The 22,658-nt window shown below is 39.8% G+C and overlaps 2 protein-coding genes across 10 annotated transcripts in view; one reads left to right on the forward strand and one right to left on the reverse strand.

Moving 5' to 3' along the window:
- Positions 1–22,658, reverse strand: part of LOC136843853 (inversin-like) — a 649,403-nt gene that overhangs the window by 72,103 nt on the left and 554,642 nt on the right. The gene's annotated exons all lie outside the window — the stretch shown is intronic.
- The window catches only part of Eip63E (cyclin dependent kinase Eip63E), a 205,364-nt gene continuing 189,288 nt past the window's right edge, over positions 6,583–22,658 (forward strand). For 5 of the 9 annotated variants that reach the window (XM_067112652.1, XM_067112654.1, XM_067112658.1 and 2 more), the window contains exon 1: positions 6,602–6,803. In XM_067112652.1, coding sequence (XP_066968753.1) covers positions 6,782–6,803 — 22 coding nt within the window. In that variant the 5' untranslated portion in view covers positions 6,602–6,781. Of the gene's footprint in view, positions 6,804–12,360; positions 12,487–22,658 lie in introns of those variants that run through there. The other 4 variants (XM_067112655.1, XM_067112657.1, XM_067112660.1 and 1 more) reach the window with 2 other exon arrangements.

Raw genomic sequence — 22,658 nt, forward strand, 5'->3', positions numbered from 1 at the left:
GGAGAATATCCTGACCCCATGGAAAGAGGCCGTCAGGTCCTGCATGTTCGGCAGGGGGTAGTGGTCCGGTTCTGTTGCCAGGTTCAGTTGCCTGTGTAGGGCCTCCAGGTGCTGAAGCCTGCACCATGCAAAGAGGGGGCCCACAGGCTGCAAGCCTTTTTACATATGCCCATCCTTTCCATCTCTCTGAAGGCCTTTTTGGCCTCCTGAAGGCGCTGTGGGGGAAGCCGTTGGAACTTCACATGCATCGGAGGCCCCTTTGTCTTGATATGGTGGTATAACCCATGTTTGGCAGGAGTTCCGGGCATCTGGCGGAGCTCGGGTTTGAATACCTCCGGGAACTCCTTCAGGAGGGAACTTATACTGATGGGGCGCGATGTAACAAATAGCAGGCTCCCTGGGGCCTGGCGACAAGGGCAGGTACTGGCTGGACTGGGTGTCCAGCAGGCGTTTGCGGCCGACGTCGACTGCTAGACTGAAGTGGGCGAGGAAATCTGCCCCCAGGAGTGGAGTCCTGATGACCCCAATGATGGACTCCCAGCTGTACCTCTGGCCAAGGATGGAGATTGACAGGAGTTTGGTACCGTAGGAGAGGATGGGGGACCCGTTTGCGGCCGTCAGGCAGGTAGTCTGGTCCGGCAGTCATCTGCGGTCCTCTCCTGAAGGTGGAAACACTGAATGCATGGCTCCAGTGTCGACCAACATCATCCTGCCGGAGATCGAGTCGTGGATGTAGAACCCTAATGGTAAGGGGTCCCTGGGTATTTTTGTTGTTGCTGCCACAGTGGCCTGTGTGGTTGGCCGCCGCCTCCTCCGTTTTTTGAAGGGAAGAAAGGGCAGGGGGCTTTGCACCTCTGGGCGGCTCTCCTGAACCTCTGGTGGAAGTAGCATAGCCCCGGCCCCTCTGTCTTCTGCTGATGGGATGATCTTTTCTGCTCAATGGAGTTGATGGGCTCCGTGGTGGGGTCCTCCGGCAGGAGGCAGTTGGCGGAGTGTGGGGGTGTGGTCGCTTGCTTGGACACCTTCATGGAGTCCATCAGCTGCTGCACCAACCTGATTAGGTCCTCAACTGGCAGGGTGTACGCGTCCATGATCTGCCCATGGACCTCCGGCAGTAGCTGCCACAGGAAGATCTCCTCTGACAGACTGATTTCCTTGCGCCTGCCGCTGCTGTCAGTCTCGGGGAGGAGGTCTTGGAGGGCATGCCACACTTCCAAGAGGTTTCCCTCCTGCCGGGGGTTGAGGGCGTGGGCAGCTCTCTCGGAGACTGGCAAGGAGCAGGTCTTGAATGAGAGTGGATTTCAGTTCTTGGAAGGTGGCTGGGGCCGATGTTGTCATCAACCAAGGGGTGATCTTCTCATATATCTCCTCCGGGAGGACGTTAAAGATGATGTCTGCCTTCAACACCTTGTCAGTCAGGCCTGCTATTCTGAATTGCCCCTCGACCCTGTAGAACCAAGACGCTGCGTTCTCCCTGGTGAATGGCGGCAGCCTTATGTTAAGGGCTGTCTTTGGTTGGTCTGTCAGGGGGCCATCACGTGGGGCAGGGGGTACTGGTGTGGAGGTGCACGCGGGAGGGGTTGCAAGAGGGAGGTGTCTGCCTCCGAGAGGTTCACTGTAATTTGTACGTGGTTGGTAATGTTTCCGTCCATGTTCTTTTCGCGCTCTCACTTGGAGTGTGTAGGAACACTCATGCCAATACACGCTGGGGGAGCATGTGCTGTGGGTTCACTAATGATGCTGGCGACCTGCTGATGAGGGTCGGTTAATGCCCGAACGCTTTGTTAGAGCGCAGTAGTTAGTCCGTTAGGGGCATGGATTAGGTTCATTGGGCCAAGACTTAGTCGCCGTTTGGGTCCGTTAATGGCTTCCGGGAACCACTCCGGGGATCACCACTGTGAGAGAGGTGCGAAATGATAAGCAGGAAGACAAGTACTGCTGGTTTATTGATGAAAACTAGCTGCACATAAAGCGGGATGCGGATATCTGCGTAGTTCACAGAGAATGCTGGTACAAAGATTTACAGGTGACCTGACGTCAAACTACGGTAATTCCTTAAAAAACAGGACAGGTTCATACAGAGAACATAGTGATCAACATAAAACATGATTGTTTAGAAAGACAACATATACATATGCCTGGGAGGTCTCTGAATGACAACCGATAAACTATCTCTCTCTCTCTCTCTCTCTCTCCCCCATTCCTGTTAAGATAGTTGCTTCAGTTACATTGCCTAGCATTTTTGGCATTTTATATTTCACCACTTCTCACCCCCTATTCCTATCAGGGCTGAACTTGGACTTGAAGGGCATCAGTGTCTCTGTTCATCCCAGTGATCTCGAAAACTATGGATTAGACACTAATATCTGCAGTTTTCGGTTATTTTGACATATCACCACCTTCCCAACCAACCTTCTTATCAGGGCTGAACTTGAACATAAAGGGCATCGGGAGTGTCACTATTCTTCTCAGTGACCTCAAAAACTATGGATTAGACACTAATATCTGTTGTTTTTGGTTATTTTTAACACTAATATCTGTTGTTTTCAGTTATTTTTACATGTCACCACCTTCCCACCCCTCCTAACTCCCATCCCTATTGGGGGTGAACTTGGACTTAAAGGGCATCTTGAGTGTCACTATTCTTCTCAGGGACCTCAAAAACCATGGATTAGACTAATGTTTGTCATTTCGGTTATTTTTACATGTCACCACCTTCCCACCCCCTTCTCACCCCTCTCCCTATCAGAACTGAACTTGGACTTGAAGGGCATCGGGAGTGTCACTATTAATCTCAGCAACCTCGAAAACTATGGGTTAGACACTAATATCTGTCATTTTTGGTTATTTTTACATGTCACCCCTTCTCACCCCCTTTCCTATCAGGGCTGAACTTGGATTAGAGGGTATCGGGTGTGTCACTGTTCTTCTCAGGGACCTCGAAAACTATGGTTTAGACGCTAATATCTGTCGTTTCGGTTATTTTTGCGTGCCACCCCCCTCCCACCTCTCCTATCGGTGCTGAACTTAGACTTAAAGGGCATCGGGAGTGTCACTATTCATCTCAGCAACCTCGAAAACTATGGATTAGACACTAATATCTGTCGTTTTCTGTAATTTTTACATTTCACCCCCTTCCCACACCCAACCCTCTATGGTGCCAGTGATGTCTTACTCCCAGTGTTCTTTCGTAGATGGTAAGTCATATGTATACTGAGTTTGGTTGAAATTGCTCAGTGCGTTTCACGGTGTATGTGGAACACACACATACATCCATTTTTATATACAGTATATAGATTTGGCCTTTGTTTGATTTGTTAACCATGGCATCCATTTCTTATTTCTATGATGTCCACGATTTCTTAGGAATTTTTAAAAAGTGGGAATTGCTTTTAATCGTGCAAAACATCAGTTTGCAAGGCATTTCAGTTTAACAAAAGGATTAGCCCTTTGTTGGCCGTGTTGGTTGAGCTTCAGACCGTCATTCGATGGGCCGGAGTTCGATTCCCGCCGCCGGCTGATGAAGAGTTAGAGGAATTTATTTCTGGTGATAGAAATTCATTTCTCGCTATAATGTTTCGCCACAATAAGCTGTAGGTCCCGTTGCTAAGTAACCAATTGGTTCTAGCCACAAAATAAGTGTAATTGCCAGCCCTAGGAGAGCTGTTAATCAGCTCAGTGGTCTGGTAAAACTAAGCTATACTTACTTACTTTAACAAAAGGATTGCAAAGGAAGGGGACGTACGGGTGTTCTGAATAAACCTAAGACTTCTCAACCTCATACGCACTGACGCCGTTTGCATGTTGGAGTCAATGCACAAGAATATATATATCCTCTACTGATCATTCAGGGTCACCAGCTCAAAAGAAAAGGATAAAATATATAAAACATAGAATTTAGGCCAAAAGCCAAGCGTTGCAACCTATGAGGTCATTCAGCGCTGAAAGGGAAATAAAGAATAAGAAGGTTTTAAAGGTGTAACAGGAAGAAAACCTCGCAGTTGCACTATGAAACAATGGTAAGGAGAGGGTGGAAAGCAAGATGGAAAAAAGAGAATGTGAACGGAGGTACGGCAAAAGGAATGAATGAAAGGGGTTATAGCTAGGGGCCCAAGGGACGCTGGAAAGAACCTTAAAGTAATGCCTACAGTGAGTGCACTGACGCCGCGCCGCTACCCTCTTACGGGGGAAGGAAAAGGACAGGATCACATTGACTAGACTCCTAGAGGGTCTGGGCCGGGGATAGAAGGTTACCGGTCGACTGGCGGTAACTGAGGTAGGAAATGCTTCAGCTGAAGCAGAGCTACCTAAACAGGTAACAGAAAAAGAAAATAGTTGCGGAAATAACGAAAGAAAACGTAGATAAGTTGAGAAAGAAGGAAATTAGATGTTGAATTTACAGCGGAATACTCTACAGTTAATGAAACTGAGTATGTTGAGTACTTTGATCCAGTGGAAAATATTAAAATGTCTTTTTAAAAAAAAAAAGGAATCTAGCAATTCTTTGCAGCGTTGTAGAAAGTAGCAAATACTTCAGAATATGAGTCGGGTAAATTATGAGGCAATAAAAAAAGTCGTTTATGACTGCCCATCAGTTAGGACCAGAAACATATAGACAAATATTTAGAAATGTGAAAAAAAGTTCTCCAAGGCCACGTTCAAGGAATTTGCTCACGTGAACGACCGTTTGCACCATGAACGTCGTGATTCTTCTGAGCCATCGGCTAGCGAGAACTTAGAACATGTTTTAATTAAATGATTAAAGAGCGTGCCATTCCTGGTATCAAAACTCATCACGAAGAAAACCAGTAGGTACGTTGGAATTTGCAATGAATTTGGTTGATGAATTCAATAGCCATTTTTTAAAGAAAAAACCAAAGTGCACAAATTTTCAATAAAACGCTTCTGGAATAGAAAGCCTTCAGCAGGTGTTAAGAATGGTCGTAAAAAAAGTTCGTGTAATAACACCATGTCGTTTGGAAAAAAAGTCAAAATGAAATAAAAGTCTTATTAATTAATGAAAGTGGAAAAGTCTCTTCCAAGGTGTGAGAATCCAATTTCTGTCTATTTGGTTAATTTAATTCAAGCATGTCTGTTGGGATGATGTTTGATTAATTCTCTAGACCTTGGTTTGATGACTTCAAAGAGAAGGTATAAATGTTCGTGGTTTACTCTGTACGGTAGTGCTTTGCCTTCAGGCAAATTGGAGGATCCCTGAGAAGTTTCCCAGACCCCTACTTTGTGGTGCCCTTGACAGATGCAGATTTAAAGGTCAATTTGTTTTCTGGTTTATGTAAGATTGCTGTGACTGATATAATGCAAGTCGAGGGTATACGAGCGAGTCTAGTAAAAGATTCAGCCGGTAATATCATTCTTACAAGTAACGTACAGGGACGAACTGCCCTCTTAATAAGCTTTAAAGGAGATCTAGTAGGAAGGAAAATGATGTCTTTAGGCGATTTATTTACATAGAAAGAGGTTGACAGTCTTAACCTCATATTATTGAGAAATGCAGCATTGCAAGTTATGATTTCGAGAGTAGTGAATAAGTTTGATTTACCAGAAACTTCTAGGTGCACTAGAAACATTTTAATTCCAGAACAAAAGAATCTCGGATTTTAAAGATTTTCACGTTAGTGGGCTCCGGTATCAAATTAAGGAACAGTATTATGTTAATGCATGGATGCTCAACCATGGACGAATGAAAATCTTCATAAACTGTGCATTTGGCCATTATAATTAACATTAATGCTGATATCATGACGCTAAGTAAATTCATATGTTCCTTGCGTATAAAATCGATATGGTACGGCTTGGTGGCGCGCATCTGTCAAATTCCCCACAACAAATATTGAAGTTAGCTTTATTTAATTACGCATGGGAACGTTGCTTCATAAAATCTCACTCATCAAGTAAAACTACAAATGCACGATATAAAACACTTAATCTGAACTGTCTTCTAGAGTCGTTTAGTTATCCAGGCTTTTTAATTAGTCTGATCGGCGACGTTTATTGCCTATTCTGAATAAGTACACAGAGAGTGTGTTTACAAACCCCTCACTCAGTGCTCACTTAATAAGAAATTTATATTTTTATGATAATAATAATAATAATAATAATAATAATATAATAATAATAACAAAGGTGCTACGTCAATTTATTTGTTCAAATGAGTTTATTTATTTTTTTTGTTTTGTTTACCGGGTGTTCCAGGAGCAAGACCCCAGTGCCGACACAGAGCTGGAATGACTTAAAAAAAGAACAAATTAGTTTATGTCTATCAAAGTGACAGACTGTGGGTGACAAAATGTGAACGACACGCTATCATTAAAATCGATATAGCTTTCCAACTCCAACATTTGATTTACTGACGTCACTCAGTTGTTGAACACATAGATTCAAATAACCACCGGAATAAAATTAGCCTTCGTTCCGTATGATCTCGAGTTTCCTTCCCCAAGGCCGAAAGGACAGGGTTCATGCATTTTAAAGGCCCCGGGACCGATCGGTAGAGCAGAGCACCAGTTTTCTCTCCAATTTCCATGGTTCTTCTGAGTGAGAGATGCTCTAGTGGCGCCACCTATTGAGAGCGAAAGGAAGCGGTTGGAGGAACTGTGGTAAACATGGACCAGCTCTGTCTCGGTCAGCTGTGAGCCCGAGACCAGGCGCCAGTGTTGGTTGAACTTTTAGTGAGTGAGAGTCAGTGTGTGGCTCTGTCGACAATGGCTCTTTGGCTTTCGTAGTGATTTTTGTGCTCAAAAATAGGATTATATCGTCAAGTATGCTACCTGCAGGAAAGGAAGGTAAGTTGTCTCTCGTCTCGTCATATAGAAGTGGGAGATGTATTGGACTGTGGAGAGAGAGAGAGTTTTGGCAGTGAATGTGTGTGCGTGTGTGAGCGCGCGAGCCCGTGTCGTCTGCTAACAAGATCTCAGCTGTGAGTTGCGTGCATGTGCGTTGGGGGATTTGAGGATGTTTGTTTTTGACATAGCTTGTTGGGCAAGCTGATAATGTACTTAGGACCAGCGTATGTGACTTGCGTCCCCGTAGCGCGTCTGGGTTACAGCAGCTATCCAGGTAACAATGGTTGGCCGATTCTGGAGAAAAGGAGATGATTACTTATTTCCAGAGACAAGGACTGATGAGTACTTCCAGATAAGCAAGAATAGGCGAACAAATACAAGGTGCCTGCACACGCACGCACGCACGCACGCACTCAATTACACGTACACACACTCATATATATATATATATATATATATATATATATATATATATATATATATATATATATATATATATATAATTAAGAAAAGGATTTGATTGATAGGTAACCCTATGTAGTTTACTGGAAAATAAATGCATCGAGACAAAGACGTTATTGAAGCACGCAGGCACGCAAATATTGATAATAAGGGTAAGGAATGTTTCCTACCCTTTAATCCCGCAAAAGGATGAAGGTAAAACTACGCTCCATCGTAGGATGTGATAAACTTACCTTAAAGAGAACCTACCTCCTCTTTTTACCTGTCTGGCGCGACCCCCACAGGATTCTCCACACACAACGATTCTCTCTCTCTCTTTCTCTCACTCTCACACTGTCTCTATACATATGTGTCGTTCTCTGTGTTAATGGGAAGTTTGATGAGGGAATAAAGGCAGCCAGTTGTGGGATGAAGAAATGAAAGTTCGAAGTAGATAAAAAATAATAAAGATTATTTGAGGCGTTATTGCATAACAGAACAGATCGTGCAGGTTTACGGGAGAATGGATGCGAAAGTAATAAGTAAAAAAAAAAATATTGACAGAGGGAAGGAGATGAACAAAAACTTTGGAGAGATTACTATTTATTATTTTTTTTTTTACACGGAAGTAAATGCAGAGAGAAAGGTTAATGAACAAATGAAGCTCGGAACAAAAGACGGAGATGGAGAGATGCTGCCTGAAAGTGTATGAGCTCGGGGTCGGTGAAGTGAATATTTTATAGATTTTTCGAATGTGGAAATAAAGAGAGGGAGAGCTGAATGACCAAGAGGATATAGGATGAGCAATGCATAGGATGGAGTGAGACACAGGAGACGATGGAACTACAAAGGAGTCGCTGCAGCACAGTGGAGATAGTGCGAATGAGTGGCTGACCTAGGTTAATAAGGTAATTAGGGATTATGGAAAGGTTCCATAGGGGTAGGTGAGAGTTAAATAGTTTCACTGTCTAAAGGTATACGAAAGGAGGGGTTTCAGGAGGACTGATAGGGGAAGAGAATTACGGATTAGAAAAGGGTGGGAGGGGGATGTGGGTAAAATATATATGAAAAATAGTAATGTGAGATTTGCAAGTGAAAGGGAGGAGTTGTATATGGCATTCATGGAACATCAGTGTGGAAGATGTTTAGGATGAAGCTGCAAAAAATAAGTTGCTGAGAGAGATTGCAAGTTTTTATGATGGAGGTGGTTCCATGTGCGCTGAACCAGTTAGACAAGAGAGTGGCTGGTTTGTTGTAAAAGTGGTTGTGAGACGAACCAAGTGTGTTATATCTTCAAGGCTGCTTATTATCTTTACGGATGGATTGATGCAAGATTTCTGGGGAAAGAAATCAGATGTAAGTGCAAAGCTTCATGATAAGAAATATAGTCGTGTAGGAAATGGGAAATGGTTGATGTTTACAGATGGTACGAGACTGATTTGGAGATGGGGAAAACTGCAGAAACTAGTGAGAGGGTTTGAAGAGATTTAAAATAGGAGAAAGCCAAGAGAGAATTTAAGGAAGGCCAAGTATTTTAGTAATGGAAAGAAGAAAAAAGTGGAGTGAATAATGTTAAGATAAACTGAGGAAAATTAGAAAGTGTTGAATCGAATGGGTGTCGATTAATAGGTGTTAGACACAGAACAGGTAGAGCAAGGACAGTAACAATGTATGTGTTTGTGTGCAAAAGACTGGAAAGAAGCATGCAGTGTCTATGGCCCCAAAGTTGAAATAAAAATATGAATGGATTGTTGATTCAGCTCTCCTACATGGGGATTAAGTGTGTATGTTGACTGTGAATGTAAGAAAAATTGTTGACTAAGATGAATTAGAAGGGTGAGAAATATGGAGATACTTGGAACTGGTAAAAAAGATGTTACGTTAGGTGAAGGAACGGAACAGCGTTTTGAGATGGTGGTTTGGTCATGTTGAAAGAATGGAGGGGTATGAGCTGATAAAAAAAAAGGTATAAATCTGGAGTATTAGGAAAGAGGAAGAAAGGAAAGCCAAGAAAGTGGTGGATAGTTGAAGTGAAAGAGGTTTTGGAAAGGAAGGACCTTAATATCCTGGAAGGAAATGAGTGTGTGCAACAAGGATGTGAATGGTGTAGTGTGTCTAAAGGGTTTGATTGGATGCTGATGAGTTCTCGGTCTGCATGAGTGAATGATTGATGTTGGTGAAGTTTTCTGCTGGGTTAGGGGGCCATTTGTTTTGAGTTCAGTAATTTGAGAGTGATTGATGGAGTGATCATAATCCTTATATCATGGAACCCACAATAGTGAAAATACCTTGATATATATGTATATTCATTAACCTTGATATATGTGTATATATGAATATAACTTTGTTAAAAACAGGTACATACAATGACGAACGAAATGCCCATATAATTAAAACAAAAGGAAAAATTAATATAAATATATAGGAGTGACAAAAGGGTTAGTGAATGTGAAAGAATGGATCTTAGTGTTTTGAGATGATTCGGTCATGTGGGAAGAATGGATGGTGATAGTTAGGTGAGAAAAATATAAAATTTGGTAGTGTTGGGGGAAAGAAACTAATGGAAGTAACTTTTACCCTTATAAATATGAATGTTACTGTATCTGGCAGTTAAATGAGTGGATAAAGTTCATGAACTTTCGCCCAAGATGTGGAGAACTAGACTGCAAGCACACCACTACCGACCATTTCACATAGGAAGCCTTTTTTTTTCTCCTGCTTGCGATTCAGTGCCATGCCCTTGCCTACCCATTATCAACATCAAGCATGCTTCCATAGAAAGGTCCCTTGCATACAAGTATAGAAGATATTGGCAATCACTTTTTCCTGTGATAGATATGAGAGTTAATGTAACTGGCAGTTATATGAGAGTAAAAGTTTCAGCCGTCAGATGATTCGAACTTGTTTCCAAGATGCTAGGGCTACAATCATACAGTATTACCAACTGTGCCAAAGTAGAAAACCTTTCTCCCAGTTGGAAGTTAGTGCTATGCCCACCAACTTTTGGCTTCAAGCATACATTCTTAGAAAACCGTCTCACACGGCAGTGGGTTGGCACATACATGCACTGACTTATGAGAAGGAGAAAAATGGGTTTCTGCTGTGACATGGCTAGTAATGATGCATGACTGAGCTCTTAGCATCTGGATGAGAGTTCAAAGCATTTTAAGGCTGAGACTTATTCTCTTGATTTAATTGCCAGTTACATTAACATTTGAATACTGTATATCATGAAGTTATTTGCATTGTCACCTATGCTGGTATGCAAGAGAGCTTTCTATTAAAATATGTTTGAATCCGACAGTGGGTAGGCTTAAATGTAGCACTGACTTCTGAGGAAGGAAAAAAATTTTATTGCTGTGACGTGGTCTAGTGTTATGCTCGAAACACATGGCATCTTGCTTGTATGTTCAAACCACCTAGAGGGCTGAGGTACTATCTCTCTCTCTCTCTCTCTCTCTCTCTCTCTCTCTCTCTCTCTCTCTCTCTCTCTCTCTCTCATACACACAAACCGCTATATTTCGACCTGCATAAATCAGCCATGATCTCAGTAGAAAATAAGGGAACATGGTACAGAAGCATTATTTATATTGGGTAAAAATGAATTTGGTATTAAAATGGTATGGAATTGTGGAATGTGATGTACTTGGCAAAGTTAACTTTATGAGGGTATTGTCTATAGCTGCTGTGTTCCAGCCGGGTCCCTTTTTTTTTTGGCTCTCGACAGGAGACAGACTAGAGGGGGTAGGTATTCTGTGACCTGGGAATTGTTTAGTGATGGCTATCCAGCAGTCGGTCTGAGTCAGTAGAGTTTTGTCCATGCTGTCTTCACTCCAATGGCCCGCTTGACAAATTATTGATATCTGTTTGGCTTAAGATGGCTGATTTCAGAATCTTCCTCTTGTATGGACAAACTTTTAACTGGTAAAGAGGATGCATTCTAGTTAATGCGATACTAATAAAAATCTTTGCAACTCATGCCGCTACTTTCCTCTACATTTTATTGATAAAGCCATCGACAAAGCCGTTAAATTGTATTTTAGAAGCCATAGAATTTTAGAATAAAACTCCCGTTCGTAGAAAGTACTTCGAATGTGGCTAAGAACAGCAAATCTGATGACAATTTTTTTTTCATAATCAAGAACTCTAGCGAGTGTTTGTATTAATGTAGGCTACATTGAAATAAATAGAGAACTTGAATCCAGTGATTGCAAAGTATCAAGGGGAGATTGTGGAAAAGTTTATATGGGATAAACAGGACGCACCCTATTGCAGAGATTAACAGGACACAAAGGACGGGTTAGGTACGACTTAAAGAATTTACCCTCGAAATTTTGGGCATCGCGTTGCGTGGAGGGAGTCACCTGTGTTATTTAAAAGTGGCATTCCATACGGGATATAGATTCTGGAATCAGGCATCTTAAGCCAAAGACACAACATGACCTTGGCAGAAGTACACCAGAAATCAGACGCAGTGGATAACACTCTCCTGAATTCGCTTGTGAAAAAGCTAGGCCTAATGCAGCTAGACCGATCGCTAGGTGACCATCGCCAAAGAAAGCACAGTCAAAATGTCACCTTCTAATATCTCCATAAATTCAAACCAATACACTTTATCTGTTATTAATATTGCCTCAGCCTGTTATAAATATTGCCTTAGCAACAACTCTCATTTAGCCTACTGCTGAGACTAGAGCTGATTTCTTGATTGCTTTTATGATACTTTCAAAGAAAGATATTAAGCTGTTATATTATAGTATAAAAAGGATAAATCAACACACGCGGTGGTCGGAGTCACTCTCGTTTCTAAACCAGACCTTGGTTCAAACCCAGCCTGGCGCAGAAGCAGTTATCAGTTCATAATTCCCCTTGAGTGTGAGTTATTCCCAAGGCATAATGAATTCGATGTTGAACGATATTTGTGAATACATATATGAAAATGTCTTGCTTGTAGGACACACACACACACTTGTATATATACAGTATATGTGTGTGTGTGTGCGCGCGCGCGTGTGTGTGTGCACGAGTGTGTGTGTGTCAAGACCTAGAACGAAAACACAATAAAATGAAACTGCTGATACCAAGAGTCCCCTCCTGGACCTCCAACGCCAATCATGATTGCGTCTTCAGCTTATCTAGCAAACATCTGGCTCAGAATACGACCTGTGCCTTGGGTTACGGATTAAATTTCGCTTTGTCTTCAAGCGCAGTGAATAGTGTGGAAATGTGGAAATAACAGGAGGTTTGTGTAATTTGGGAAAATGTAGTTTGACAATTTAAGATATGTAACAGTAAATATGTGAAATCCAGGAATTTCACCAAATCCCTAGGGAATATGTGAAATGACCAATTCGCTTAGGGACATTTGATCCCCGAGGGCTATTACTAAACACGGCGAAACAGCGATTCATCTACACTGTTTCGCTGTGTCTAGTACTAGCCCCTGGTGGGTCAAATGTGTTTCGCTGTGTTTAGTACTAGCCCCTGGAGGATCACATGCCGTTAGGTACATTTGAATCCCCCAGGGGCTAGTACCAAACACGGCGAAACACTGTAGATGAATCACTGTTTCTCCGTGTTTAGTACTAGCCCTCGAGGATCAGATGTTCCTAAGCGAACTGATCATTTCACATGTTCCCTAGGGATTTCGTGAAATCCCTGGAATTCACATATTTACCGTAACAGATATTCCTCATTGGCCAAAAAAGAGATTCCAGACTCGTGGTAGGCATAAATGAAAGCTGACACGTCTGGATTATTGATAACCGTAAAAGTGATTATATAGATACAATGCAAAGCATTTTTTAAGTGGTGAAAATACAGAGATAAATAAAAATCCCATTGTCCCACTGAATAATAATTTCAACAAACAAAGTGATGAATCATTTTACAGAACGGAAATAAACTGTTGATGAAAAAGTTTGGTGTGGTTTCGCAAACTTTACGTATAAAAACTCGCAAATTTTCCCGTCAGGACCATAATTAGCTCTGTCGGTTCTGCGTCCTACAACTTATCAAAATATCCTGTTGACATTCTTCATCCGTTGGTGGGAACGCATTTCAGATCGTAATATATGGAAGACTTTATACGTAATTAATTAAATTTAGAGAATAATAATGGTTTCAGATTTGTAACGCCCAATGAAATACCATTAATCACCATAGATGATATATTAGAATTTTATGTAAAAAGCCGTAGACATGAGACAGCTAGGCGTACCATATTCTAGGAATACCTTAATAAAATTAATTGAACTCTGCACGTGAGGTCGTCAACTTGAATTCAGTGGGAAATTTGCTCACAAAATTTTGTGATGGCCTTGGGAGTTCCCCTAACACTTTGCTTAAGTAACTTTGGCCTATACGTGGATGTTTATTAGAAAAGAATATTAAACATTATCCCAGAAAATTGGAAACAGTGTAGGTACAGAATCTGCATTTAGCCGAATTACAAAATCTTTTGACGGGTGAAATGAATTGGTGCCTTCGATAAAATTCACTATGGCGATTGAAACCGAATTAAGCCTTCACTTTTTTGGATGACCGTGTTCACAGAAGTGCTAATGAATTTAAATTTAGTTTATCCAGCGAACCCACTGACATTTTTTTGTTGTGGTCACAACAGTTTAAGTTATGAAAGCAGTATTTACACCAGTCTTTTGAAAAGGAATACTTTTGTGTAACCCTGAGTATATTTATGATGAAGTTTCTGTTATTAGGAATATATGCAGTAGATTATCCTGATATTATATTAGACGATGCATTTAAGAACGGTAAATAACAAGTAAAATATGCGCCGAAGTTTCTTTGGCGCAATCGAGTTTTCTGTACAGCCGCTACAGCGTATAATCAAGGCCACCGAAAATAGGTCTATCTTTCGGTGGTCTCGGTATAATGCTGTATGACCCGCGGCCCATGACACTTTAACCACGACCCGGTGGTGGATTATCTTATATCGTTGCCAGAAGCACGATTATGGCTAACTTTATCCTTAAATAAAATAAAAACTACTGAGGCTAGAGGGCTGCAATTTGGTATGTTTGATGACTGGAGGGTGGATGATGAACATACCAATTTGCAGCCCTCTAGCCTCAGTAGTTTTTAAGATCTGAGGGCGGACAGACAAAGACAAACTCGGCACAATAGTTTTCTTTTACAGAAAACTAAAAAACTTTAAGGTTTAACAGGAGGGAAACATATAATGCAAAATATTGTACTGTCATGTTGTAACAACTGATACTCGGCATTTGCTTAAGAACTTGAATTGTTCTATTCTCATAACATGAAGTGAGAAATATAATCGAGTTTAGTTCCATCAACTTGAGCCTAGCATTATTAAAGAAATATGTAAAATTTACAGATTTAAACGGTACGCTTCTAATTGTCCTTTAATAAACAATTCAGATCAGGTGTCCTGTGAAAACAAGGTTTTGTGAATAGTGCGCATTCTCTCTCTCTCTCTCTCTCTCTCTCTAAAAAAAATGCCAGTTTCTCGGTGGTGTGGACCGTTTGTATGTTCGTATGTACTGTGCCTCCTAGCACGCATAGCCTAATGCGAGTTGATTCTTCCGTGTAGGCCTACCAGTCCTTTTGAAAATGCCTTAATTGACAAAACGGGTCAGGACCATATCGGGTGTTTTAGTTTTCTGTAAATGTCTGTCCGGCCGCACTTTTTTCTGTTCGCCCTCAATTTTAAAAACTACTGAGGTTAGAGGGCTGCAAATTGATATATTGATCATCCACCCTCCAATCATCAACCATACCAAATTGCAGCCTTCTAGCCTCAGTAGTTTCATTTTATTTAAGGTTAAGGTTAGCCGTAATCGTGCTTCTGGCAGTTATACAGGATAGGCCACCGCTGGGCCCTGGTTGAAGTGTTATGGTCGCGGCTCATACAGCATTATACCGAAACCACCAAAAGATAGATCTATTTTCGGTGTCCTTAATTATACGCTGTAGCGGCTGTACAGAAAACTCGATTGCGCCGAAGAAACTTCGGCGCATTTTTTACTTATTGTTAATTACGGTATTTTACACATGTATTTATATCCATATTATATATAAGTATTATGCATTCTGTTGTTAAGCCAGAGATGCTCCATTATATCGAATTGCATTTACCATGTGAATAACTTTAGGGGGAATTATTTACTTTGGGAGTAACTCATTTCCAAAGGTAACTGATACGTGTGGAGTGCACCTGCCCCGATCTATCGACTCTTGTCAGTATAGGGTGTGTACTTAGAACCAAAGCCAGGCCATCTCCCCCATGATAGCTGGTTGCTAAGTTCGGAACACGCGGCTGTTTTATGATAGTTTTGTTGCTAATACGAGGGAGACTTTCTATATACTAATAAATATTAAGCCACAAACACCCGAAGATGAAGTGAATTTGATATTGAGGGGTACTTGTGTATTTTTGCAGATCCGTGTTAGTGCCACAAAGAAAAAAAATTGACTGGTGACGACAGTAGATACTACTCGTTTACTTTTAGTACCATAGGACACTGAACTGCACGCAACTTGTTTGGGGATTTTAAAGTTTTGTCCTGAAAACTATAATTGCCTGTGCCAATTTTAGTTTTCTGTAAAAGAAAACTATTGAGATGGCTATTTGTGTGTCCGTCCGCACTTTTCCAGTCCGCCCTCAGATCTGAAATTTAGAACCACTGAGGCTACAGGCCTGAAAATTAGTATGTTGATCATCCACCTTCCAGTCATCAAACATAATAAATTGCAGCCCTTTAGCCTCAGTAGTTTTGATTTTATTTAAGATTAAATTTAGCCATGATCTTGCGTCTGGCATTGCTATAGGTGCCAATAATACAGGCCACCACCGGGCCGTGGGTGAAAGTTTCGCGGGCCGCAGCTGAGAGTTTCATGAGGCGTGGGCGAGAGTTTCATACAGCATTATACGCTGTACAGAAAACTGGATTGCACCGAAGAAACTTCGGCGCATTTTTAATTTATTTATTTTTTTTTTTTTTACTGATACGACATATTTTCTCCAGTAACCTTGTATTGTTTATCTGGTCGTTTCAAAGACTATCCCAAGGAACGAGGTTGCCATATGAGCAGGGGAAAGCAACTTTTCTCCCTTTCTGATAACTGATTTTTTTTTTATTTTACAAAACTGGGCTCCTTTCATTATTGATGTGGCTTCAAACAGAAAGCCGTTCACTGTTCCTCATAGGCTGGGGATATGTTCTGAGAAAAATACTGAAGCCATCATAGAAAGTGTTAAGAAGACAAATCCCGTACTAGAAAGTATATGAAACAGAAGCTAATACGCAAATAGAAATTAAATATATTTAAAATATTAATGGAATGTTTTACATGTGTTTTGTCAGCTGCTCCTCTTCTTTATGTAAACATTTTGAGCAATTAAAACATGTTTTTATACTTTTACGTATGTGTATTTGCTTGGTATTTCTCAGCTAGAAACGACAGTGAGGTGTTAGTTGACATTCCTTTATAAAGTTCTTGTACTGTGTTGTTTTCTGTAACAGTAGCGTTAGCCTACCCCCCGAAAACTCGTTAAGCGTTCGTTGGTATTTTTTGTTTTTAATCTCGAGTAGTGAGCCAACGTGAGGTAACGTAATTTATCTGGATGTAAGGATCATATCTTGAATTTGTTCTGCTGTTGAGATTTTCACAAGACGAGGTAAGTATTTTCTTTTAGAAAAAATAAAAACTTCCCAGAAGCCGAAAGGAGGGTAGGTAACATATTGATGAGAGAACTGTCACGGGTCTAAAAGTTGTATCTCCCACTTTTTATTCCGTGGAAAATCTTTTATTTGAAAAACTGTCAGAAGCCGAAATGAGGCAACATGTTGATTACGGTAACAGTCACGTACGTCTGAAAGTTCTCTCACCTTTTATTTCTTATTCCAAAGAGAACACGGAGGTAGAATGTAGAATAATACTTAACTAGGTGCTGGCGTTCTCAAACAGCCACGTTGAAAAGGTCACCGCCTTAATTCTCACTCACTCACGCCTCCAAATATTGTAGGCTATGCCACTTTATTAAAAGCGCAATATTACATCTAAGGCCTTTGTATAACTCAGTATAAGTTTCTCGTATGATAAGAACCCGATTCTATTACCTCTTGAGCAAGTGGTGGTGTATGGTGGGGTAGGTACTACATCGGCCCTTCCATAGACGTCTCCTTGATTATGGGCCAACGAGACACTTCCTTCTTGCATTGTGTTCCTTTGTTATATTTTGTAACTATAACCTTCTGTCTTATTCGTTTTTTATTTCTGTGACGGTTATTGGTAGAAGAAGTATTATTAGTATTCGTAGTGGAAGCGGTATAACAAGAGCTGTATGGCAGCAGTATTAGTAATAGAGGGAAATGTATTGAGGTCTTTAAATGATTTCATTCGCTTGTCCGATTCTTACTTTCGAATGGGACGCAGCGTGTATGGAAGTTATATATATATATATATATATATATATATATATATATATATATATATATATATATATATATATATATATATATATATATAAATACATATATATAAATACAAGTCAATTTATACTAACTAAGAAAGTCGTGGTCAGTCTCATGCATGCGTGTGAGGCTTCCGACTTTTCGTGATGCACAGAACTCCGCGGTTGTTTTGTTACATCGTAGCTTGATTTGTTATTAATGGCCAGGAATAGTATTTCCTTTCAAACCAATATTTCTCTGTTGGAAAGGTGTAGGATACGTGTTTTGTTAGAAGTCGAATTAGCTTTACTTTTTAACATTAAGGAAGGGCTATCCCACGGTCTAGATCTAGTAAGACCAATGGCTCTCCCAAGGGCTGTTGTGCTTTTGGGGCGATGAAGTCGTTTAGGCCTATCGTAGTTTTTCACGCTTTCGTTATGGCAGGCGATCACCCCCTGTGTATTAATTAAGAACCTGTCAGCTTTCAGTCGTATCTGGATAGGTTCCGTGTCCAGAGTGCATGATGTCTGAATTTCACCGTGTATAGCTAATTATAAGTCTATGATATATCGACATTGGTGCTTACATATAGGCTACTTAGGATTCTTGCCTCACTCTACTGTTTGGACGTTTACAAAGTTATTTCAGTAAGTTTTTTTACAGTTACATTATATAATGTGTGTGTGAGTATGTAAGTGTGTATGGGACTGTATATGCATATGCATATGGACGACGAATCCCTGGATCGTGCGAAGGCAGTATGACAACAGACCAGGAGGAAAAGGTGAAACATTGTGTTGACTAAGCTCTTCCGTGTTTTATACACATGGGGAGGTGTATTAAACACGAAAGCTCTTGGTCAACACAACACTCTTTTGTTTTACCTTTTCCTCCTGGCCTGTTATATATATATATATATATATATATATATATATATATATATATATATATATATATATATATATATATATATATATATATAGTATCTACTAATATAATTATCATCTTTATCTTTCAAGAGTCATAATTGTACTTTTATTGATTTTTCGCTAGTCTTTATCTTTCAAAAATATTTTTTAGATTTATTTTTCTGTAGTTGCAGTCCTGTCTTTGTGATGCAGATGTGCCTAAAAATATTTTTTCTAGAAACAAGCAGTTTTTTTTTATCCTGTTATGGTTGTAAGTTTGACAGTTCTGTGCTTTTTTTTTTTTGTCTAACCCTGACTGCTTTAGCAGTATCTTTGTAAAACCATCTTGGCTCTTACTTTTCTTTGCTGGATGAAGCAGTCCTCAATTGTCATACATTGTAGCTTTGATTTGTTTCCCCGCTTTAAGTTTTTTTTTTTTTTTTTCATCATTTCTCAACTTTCTAGTTTATTTTTTTTTTTTCCTGAGGATAGCGTTGTAAGTGCTTTTCCTTCCCTGAAAAGGATGGTTTCTTTTCCATAATCTTTCCCAACGCATATAGTGGATATCATGTTGTCCTTTGAAGAAAATACTAAATCCAAGGGATTACTTTCCCTCGTTGGTTTGTTTGTTGAGGCAAAATCGGTTTTCACCGCTAACATTCTGCATCAACAGTCCTTTCTCTCCAGTTGACGGGACAGTTGATTCCAGTTGACTGGGCGGTTGAAATCCCCCGTACCAACATTTAAAAAAAACTGCCCCTTTTTTTTAGGTATTACGGTTTGTTAATTATTTTTTCTATTTTTTGTTCGGCGTAATATTCTACATAGCATCCAAGGTATTAGCCTTATCAATCTTTTCAGGTCGATTGTATTATATATATATATATATATATATATATATATATATATATATATATATATATATATATATATATATATATATATTTATATTGGGAGGAGTCTTTACTTGTTTTTTGTAGGTGTAAACTTTATGTTTATAGGGAAATTTTAGTATCGTATCTTCCTTACAATTTCATTATTTAATCCTTCATTTGTTTAAAAACTGGTGGGACACACGAATCCAATTCTTTATTGAATAACCACGTAAAAAATGCTTTACTTAATAACGTCATACGGAGCTGAAATTTCATATCATGCCACTGCCGAGTCTGGTTATTTGAAACAAAATAAATTCGGGGCTTAGCCTAATCTCCAAAATGCGAATTATTTTCGTCTGCATTTCCCTTTTGTGTTTTCTGTTTTCAAATTGGGTAATACTTCCTCAGGGTTCAAGTACATTAACACGGCATTACGCAAGAGAAAAGAATTGCATCTAAAACTTCGTAGCAATTAGATCCAATAGTGTTTTTAATAGTTAAGGGAACGCGGGTGAACTTGTCGGGACTTGTTGCAGCTTATGAATTTAAAAAAGAAAAATGTAGGCCTACTTTTTTTTTTTTTGTTCAGGAAGTTGTCATTAAAATCACATAAAACACTGGTTCTTAAACTTTTTATTACCACTCCCCCTTTAAGAGTTGGCCCTTCCCTCCACGCCCCCCCACCCCCACTTGCATCTATGAGTAAAATTCCCTCGCAGACTTAAAGGCAAATAAAAGGAAAAGAGAAACGGAAGGGGTGTTTTTATTCTTTTGCAAATTAGTGAGATACTTGACACTGCTTCTTAGCGACTCTTTGTTGAGAGAATAACGAATATAATTAGTGTGTTAAGAGAATAACGAATATAATTAGAGAATTTTTAATTTTCCCCTAGGGTCCACGCCACCCCTGGGAAATTGCTGAGCCCCCCCCCCTTAGGGGGCCGCCCCCAAGTTGAGAACAACCAACATAAAAGAAGAAGTGTTGTTCCCTGAAGGAGTGTCACGTGCAGTTTAACAGATTCATCATCTAGGCTTTACTATGGCTGGGGATGTTTCTTCTTTTGCATTTGTTCCCATAGGGGGGTAGTGCTGTCAGTGCACCTCATGCGGTGCACTGTAGGCATTACTTAAGGTTCTTTGCAGCGTCCCTTCGGCCACTAGCTACAAACAGTTTCATTCCTTTGCTGTACCTTTGTTCATATTCTCTTTCTTCCAACTTACTTTCCACCTTCTCCAAACAGTTGATTCATAGTGCAACTGCGAGGTTTTCCTCCTGTTGCAACTTTTCAGACCTTCAAATTGTCAATATCCGTTTCAGCTCTGAATGACCTCATAGGTCCCAGTGCTTGGCCTTGGCCTAAATTCTGTATCGTATTCTATTCTTTTGCATTTGTGGATAAATGTCCTCGATCACAGCACAACCATTCAAATCAAATTTTGGTTTAATAGTTTTCAAAGTTTAATACAAGTTCCACCATCTTTAACAAAAAAAAAAAAAAAGACTGGCAAACAAATAGGCCTATACTAAAGAAATCCACACACTGCTTCGGGGCGTCATGCTCCCTCTTCATTGTGTGCGTGTGTGTGTGTTTGCGTGTGTCTGTGTGTGCTTGTCTCCACACAAGTGGGAGAATGACGCTCCGAAACTGTATGTGAAATTCTTAAACATATTTGTTCTGACGCTCCGAAACTGTATGTGAAATTCTTAAACATATTTGTTCCCCAATTTGTGTGTTTTTTTTTCAAGTTTCAAAGTCCAATACTGCTCTGTGCGTTATCATCATTCCACCACCTTTGTCACCATCTCCCGTAAACTTTATCCCCTTCGATAACTGGAAATCGACCTGGTGCAGTATTTTAACCGAAGAATATCCGTTTTGTTTCACTTATACCTCGGGTTTTATTTCGTGGAAACAGGGGAGCAATGATCTTGCATTAACGTGACATATAATTACCTTATCCATTTTGGTGACAGCTTTAGTGTGGAGACTGGGGAAGTTATGAGGGGAGAGAGAGAGAGAGAGAGAGAGAGAGAGAGAGAGAGAGAGAGAGAGAGAGAGAGAGAGAGAGAGAGAGAGAGAGTTTTTGTGTAGCAAATGCTGAGCGGTTTTGAAGGCAAGGGCAGGGTGGCTTTCTTCTAATGAATGATAAGTTTAGTATTATTGTTATCATTCTATACATGTATATAGACATATAGCCTACATATATATATATATGTATATATATGTATATATTATGTATAATATATATGTACTGAATTATGTATAATATATATATATATATATATATATGAATATATATATATATATATATATATATATATATATATATATATATATATATATATATATATATAGAGAGAGAGAGAGAGAGAGAGAGAGAGAGAGAGAGAGAGAGAGAGAGAGAGAGAGAGAGAGAGAGAGAGAGAGAGAGAGTGCGAGCGATTTCCATAGAAAATTATAAGCTTGTTTTGAAACAAAGGTAGGATACCTTACTTTTTAAATAAATTTATTATTATTATTACTATTATTATTATTATTATTATTATTATTATTATTATTATTATTATTATTATTATTATTATTATTATTGGTTGTATTTCCTTTCCATTTTTTCAGTAAATTTGTTACAGGGACCTCACCTGGAATTTGGCAGATTCTTTTAATTTTTCGTTATTATACTACGAATGTTTGTTTAGGCCTAGGCCTACTAAGCTTCGAGAACGAAAACTTTTGATACTATTTGTGATTGCTAGAATTGTGGACATATGTCCTGAGAGGTAAATCCTATCTATTTTGAAGGGGGAGATAAATCCCCTATTCTGGGTCTTGGTAAAGTCAGGTGTTCCCCAAATTGTGGCCCACCCTAGTACCTGTGTGTGTGGAAGAAATGTTCAGAGATGGGAGACGTCTCTTTCGTCTGTCGAATTATGTCAGTTGTCTGTGGTCAGTTTTTGTCTTGTTTATTTGCATTGTTTCTGTAAAGGTTTTTATATTTCGAATAGCCAGAGACGTTGGAATTCAATAACCCTTGAAGCACAAATTTAGCTTCTCGAATTGCTAGCTAAAACTGGCGTTGGCACTCCAGAGTGCACGATGTACGATGATTGAACTCAAAACAGAAGTTTGATTGAACTTTGGCGGAGAGTGAAGCGAATATAGCCATAGAGGAAAAAATGCAATTCATTTT

This window comes from Macrobrachium rosenbergii, chromosome 12, assembly GCF_040412425.1.
Source record: "Macrobrachium rosenbergii isolate ZJJX-2024 chromosome 12, ASM4041242v1, whole genome shotgun sequence".
In the NCBI taxonomy this organism is placed as follows: Eukaryota; Metazoa; Arthropoda; class Malacostraca; order Decapoda; family Palaemonidae; genus Macrobrachium; species Macrobrachium rosenbergii.